Source organism: Ambystoma mexicanum, chromosome 6q, assembly GCF_040938575.1.
Source record: "Ambystoma mexicanum isolate Mex_15411 chromosome 6q, UKY_AmexF1_1, whole genome shotgun sequence".
Classification (NCBI taxonomy): domain Eukaryota; kingdom Metazoa; phylum Chordata; class Amphibia; order Caudata; family Ambystomatidae; genus Ambystoma; species Ambystoma mexicanum.
The window spans coordinates 1,165,216,565-1,165,222,564 of NC_090937.1; the positions used below are offsets into that span (position 1 = coordinate 1,165,216,565).

Here is a 6,000-nt window from a genome sequence, read left to right on the forward strand (position 1 = left end):
TTGATTGGCTGAACCACATGTTGGCTGTTGCTGTTTGATCCTTGGGTTATTCACATTTGAACAAAAGAATGTTTCTATATTAGTCTTTTTCAGTTCACATCGAATGTAAGTATTTGAAAGCTAAATGGTTGTTATTATTTGATCCTTTTGATGTTCACATTATGATTAAAAGACTGCTTCTGTATTAGCCTAGTTGTGGTTGACATTTGATTGAAGTCTTCACAAGTACATTTCTGTTTGACCAATTTTGTTGTACTTGCTCAATCTAAGTAATTACTAATAGGCGCAGTATACAAATAATCTCTTCAAAAATCCTTTTAGGTGAGCGCATGCAGGCCTAGATTAACCTTTGCACATCACACACTTGCTTGTGGCCTTGAAACTGGCAACACACCTTGTCCAGGACCCTTGCGTCCCACCATATGAGTTACCTTTTGACAGAGTGGCTCAAAGCTCCATAACTTCAGTTTCAGAATGACTCTAAACCCTGCAAGAGGTTACTTTAGATGAAATGAGGAAAGATAAACGGTGGAGGGCGGAGTCCTTAAATAGGACCACAAAGCTGGGGATTCCTGGAAGGTGAAGGGAAGCATGCTGACAGTGGCGGAAAGAGTGTTTGGGTGTGGCGGATATGATGATCAATCCAATCACACTGCTAATTCAAATGTGCAATATTTCAGGATGAGGACCCTTGCAAAGTAATGACCTCTGCACACGCTCATTGGAAAGCATTGTGCAACATCTAAATAATGAAACCAGGGAACAAATCACTTCTGCAGTACTCATGTAATGTTAAGGGCTCTCTTTCCAGAGATACAGAGGGGGGGTCAGGGATTGGCATATGTACAAAGTGTGAGCTGTCCCTGCAGGGAGTCTTCTGGGCCAGGAAGGTACCGTCACACCCATTAACAGCTTATTTTGACTAAAAAGAGAAGAGGTGCTCCCTTTCTTGAGTGAGATGGCTTTGACTGATTTGTGTCCTAATGTTGACACTTTTACAAAATTCGGTATGATTTCTGGAATGAGGGTCCAAAAATGAGGTTTGCATAGGTGGAAGCTTTTGAACTATAGGCAAAGAGTGGATTAGTTCTGTGGGTGCCTGCTGCCAACACTCCTGTTGGTTGTTTTAAAGTAACAGCTGTGCTGAGGTAGCATGAACGATGCAGACTGCCTTGGACAGCATGTGTGCGTGATCAGTGTGAATGCCATTAACTATGATCTAGGATCAAGAAGACTTTCCTTGGTGTTGAGAGACCGCAAGTGGAATCACCACTGGTTATTGATTCAGTTCATATCATTCAATGCCACTTGTTTTGTCTCATTTTCCCTCCCTCCCTCTGTCCCCTCCCCTCCCTTCTCCTTTATTGTTCCTCACACTGGCACTGTCTGAAATGACGCCAGGCTGATTACGATAGTACTTATCACATTGGGAACTGTTTCAAGGACTAGTAATAATGTAACTGTATTCTCCCATGTTCCCTCCCTCCTTGAAGCGCTTTGAAACACATTGTGTATATGCGCTATACCAATAAACAATCAATTCAATTCAATATAGATAAGGGATCAATGAAAGTTATCATGGCACAAAATGTGTAAAAAGATCAATTCAGGTTCCACGCCCTTTTTATTACACGCTCAGAATCAGGCCCTAGGAAAACAATGTATTTTAGCAGGACATTGCCTGGCAACGAGACAGGAGTAATGCATGCATTGTGTACCTTTAGAAAAAAATGCAATACAACTATGGAGACATTTAGAAACAGTAAATAAAGGGTAAACTGAACTCTTAAGAAAATAGGTGGTAGATTCCCGGTCCAACGTTTCACACAAAGCAATCTCACCTCTCAGGTTTAACGCTGCAAGTACAATCCAGAGCGAGCCCAGCACTGAGCCCGGCCTCGTCATTATGTGTAAATAAGTAGACGGTGGCTACTGCTGTAATCCTGCAGCTGGCAGAGCGCCAGAGCCGCCTTGCTTCACCTCCCAGTGCGGCGTAGGGAATCGAGCGCGAGAGAGGACAGGGCCCACATCAGGGACAACGTAGACACAGCAAATGCTGCCGGGACCGGTGACTGCTCCCTCTCTCACTCTCCCGGGGCCGGTGCAGTGGCACCTCTCTTACTGACTGTCCCAGAGATGTGGAGCCGACTCTTGGAAAGCAACCTGAGACCGCTTTCTGCTGGACACTGAGCTTGCTAGACGTGAGCTCAGTAACAATTACAATACAGCGTTAGCACGTCTCACGTTCCAAAGACCGAACCCATGAAATGTATAGCATATATATTTCAGTTTTGTGTCAACTCATGGAGTTGTTGCAGTATATATAAAAACATGTTTAAGCATACATATATATTACACAGGTTGCCATAGCGGGTCTGTAGTTTTGGGTAAGTTGAAGTTCTTAAAACAATGGACATTTTGGGAGGTGAAAAACTTTAATAGCTGTTGACATAAGTGAATTCCACCATCCAAGAAAAAGTTCAGCATTTTGGCAATGATCTTGAAGGACTAGGAGGAGAGCTGGAGGGGGTTTAAAGATATACAGGTATCGCCAAAGTACAATTTTACATTGACATTCCAAAGCAAACATTTGCTCACATGTACTGCAAGAAGATGTTCTCCCTTCCTACGCCAGGACGCATTGAGCAGCCATCTTAAATTGGGACAATCTGCTTGAGTGGACTGATGCACCAATTCAGGAATATGTGTTTGAGCGAATGGCCAGGTTCTAATCCTGGCAGTGCCATTCAGGCTATCATGTTACCAAATTCAAAAAGTGAGTAGCATTGAGTTTGAGAAACTGTTCACATTTGTTAACTGCCTATAACCCCAAGATACCGACTGGGTGTGAAAGTGTGTTCTACAAACGCACCTGTTTTGTTTCTAAGTTTGTCATTCTGAAAAGGCTCCCATTTGCAAAAAAAACAACAACAAAAAAAGGAGTTATAATAATGTTGAGATACCAGGGGCAGTAGAGGCAGTTTTCTAAAATGGCTGATGGAACACTGACCTCAGGGCCTGGGATAGCTGAACACCGGCAGATCTCCGTTCTTCAGTCTCTGCTGCTAAACCACACCTCTCTCTGTCACTGCAGTGGTTCCTGGGCTCACTGCTCCTGCTGGAGACCCGGACATCACTTTGTGTGTGATGGGGCTGGCATATAGCAGGGCAACCTGGCAACCAACACATTTTACATCTTAGTGTCCCCCTTCTCATCAATTGGGGTGTTCTCTTGGCCTTATTTTCTCTTCTACCGCTCCAATTTCTTATGCTACTGTCTTTCTCTGATTATATTTTTTGCTATCTTTTCTTCGTCCTGAATGGCCCTGACTCCTCCAACTCTCTGCAAGCCTTTTCTCATCGCAATCTCAGGTCCTTTAACTCATCTACCTTTCCTGCAGCCCTCTTTTCTACTCTTCTCTCTCTTTGTGAATGTTCCCTTCTTCCACTTGGGTCTGCCCTTTCTACTTTTAGCAGTGGTTTCACTGAACCACTGACATTCTTTTCCCCCTACGTCCTTTTCGTAAACCCCCGCAGCCTTGGCTCATGCCAATCTCCTTTCTGATCCTTCACTACTACAGAGGGCTAAACAATGCTGGAAAAAGTCACACTTACCTACTGTTCTTATCTCCTTATCTAATCTGCACACTTCTTATGACTCTGCTATAATTGCCACAAAAAACATTATTACTCTGAGCTTATACTTTCCTTCTCTCCTTCTCTCCTCCTCCCCAGCGTTTAGTCCAACTTCTTAATCACATCCTTTCTCCCCCTTCCCTGACCTCTTCTTTATCGTCTTCTAATTTTGCCAACTAAATTACAAACAGAATCCTCTAACTGAAACCGTCAGTTTCTTCTTCTTCTTCTACTTCATCGATGCCTTCTTTTTCCCGGGTCTCTTCTATCTCCCTTTTTACCGCCATTTCAAACCTTGAAACCGCCTTGTTTATATTACATGCTCATATTTTAATCTTCTTCCCTTTCTGACTTCATTAATCAACAAATCTCTCTCTTTGGCTGTCTTGCCTGTGGACTTGTAACATGTAATCATGCTTCCGATTCTCAAGAAGGTGTCTCTTGACCCCAGGGCTCAATTCGAGGGTACACGTCTCAGTCCCCCCCAGCTAAAATGAGAAACATTGAATGTCCGCTTTGACTTTATGAATTAAAGCCGACCTCAGGGACGAATTGCAGTCGTCAGGTTTGCAGGCTGGACACTTCACAACTGCACTATATAACCTGATGAAAAATAACAAACTAAAGGTGAAATGTCAGTACTGCAAGTTCCATGGAAAACATTAGTATTGGTTCTTGGAGTTTTAAACATGCACACCTTTTAACATTTTCTAAAACACTATTATAAGAAAATATGGCTGACAGTTCATTTTCCAAGCCTCTACATGGTTACCCATGGCTCTGTTCTTGGTCCTCTACTTTTCTCTTTCTAGAACTATCCGCTATTTTCTATTGTCTCCTCATTTGGTCATTCTTCTCACTTTTATGTTTATGATTTACAAATGTTTGTTTCTTTCTCTCCTTTCTCTGATGCACTCCATATTATCATCTCAGGTTGGTGTGCAGTACTAAAATCGCAGCAAAAAAGTCGTCTGTAAAATAAATCACTGTGGTTTGACCCAGTAAAGGTGTACCCATTATACCATTTAAGGGGAGCAGGGGCTGCGGGTGTGTCCCCGCTACCCTTAAATGGTATAATAGATCCAGGGCTTGTAGGGGTGTCCCCCGCATCCATTACATGGATTGCAGCGGCAAAACCACTGCCTTTTTGCCACAATTTGTTGTCTAAACTGCCATTTTTGCCACAATTTTAACACATGGAACCCTCATGTTGTCTATCCACTATCCAATCTTGGATGCATGCCAACTTCTTATACCTCAACCCCTCCAAATCCAATATCCTTTTCTTTCCTGCGTCTATCTTTTCTTCTCCCCTCCTCTGTCTTCGTTCCCCCTTGCTATCACCCACCGCAACCTTGCCGTCTGCTTTGATTCTTTCTTTTGATACCCACATCTCTAACATAGCCCATTCTTGCCGATATGAACTCTATAATATTTGCAACGACTGTCCTTTTCTATCCTTTCATGTCGCAAGACTTCTGATTTCTACCTTGGTTCTATTACGTTTTGATTACTGTTCAGCTCTACTTATTGGTCTCCCTGCTTGTTATCTGACTCCACTCCGCCCAACCTTTAAATCCTCTTTCCGTACACTATGCTGCATCACCCCTGCACATCTGTTCTCCCCTCTCTATGCTCCTTGTTTTTTCTACCTTTTGAATCTTGACTACTGTTTCGCTTTCTTTGTATTGTGTTTGAATGCATACAGAGTCTAGCTCTCCACTAACGTTCCTCCCTTGTTTCCTTATGTGGTTCATCCTTCTCTCTATTTACAAACTCAAATTTCGTCTCACTGTTCCTAACCCCCCCAGCACCTCCTCTCACTTTCAGTCCTCTGCATTACTAGCTTCCAAAGCACTGGAAATCCCTTTTCCTTTAAACCCGTGCTTTCGGTTCCCTCTTCAATTTCCGCTCAAAATTAAATAACGTTCTTGTTTCCTCCGCTTATTAACTTTGCATTGTTAATTTAGTTTTTCAACTTCTTGTACCATTTGTACGTTGGCTAAAGCACTATATAAATGTATAAAATATAAATATGTAAATCTCCACTTTTCCTGACCCGTGGCCTGCGGTCCTTAAATACAACTGTTTGTGGGTTGTGCCCCCTCCCCCCCCGGCAATCTTCCACTCACATCTGCTGCATGTGAAGACCTCGAGTTGCCCCATGCTTTGCACAGGGCTCATCCTTCAACGTTACTTCAGGTGGGTCCGGGCTTTCTTATTGATGCCTCTGGTGCCCCCCAACTCCCTTGCCGGGGTTACGGCTTCCCCACTCGCCCTCATGTTTGGCTTCCCCACTCGCCCTCATGTTTGGCTTCCCCACTCGCCCTCATGTTTGGCTTCCTCACTCGCCCTCATGTTTGG

The 6,000-nt window shown here is 43.5% G+C and overlaps 1 protein-coding gene across 1 annotated transcript in view; it reads right to left on the minus strand.

Moving 5' to 3' along the window:
• The window catches only part of CHRNA9 (cholinergic receptor nicotinic alpha 9 subunit), a 172,678-nt gene extending 170,558 nt beyond the window's left edge, over positions 1 to 2,120 (minus strand). The window contains exon 1 of the mRNA XM_069631768.1: positions 1,842 to 2,120. Coding sequence (XP_069487869.1) covers positions 1,842 to 1,905 — 64 coding nt within the window. The 5' untranslated portion in view covers positions 1,906 to 2,120. The remainder of the gene's footprint in view (positions 1 to 1,841) is intronic.
• Between the last annotated feature and the right edge of the window lie 3,880 nt (positions 2,121 to 6,000).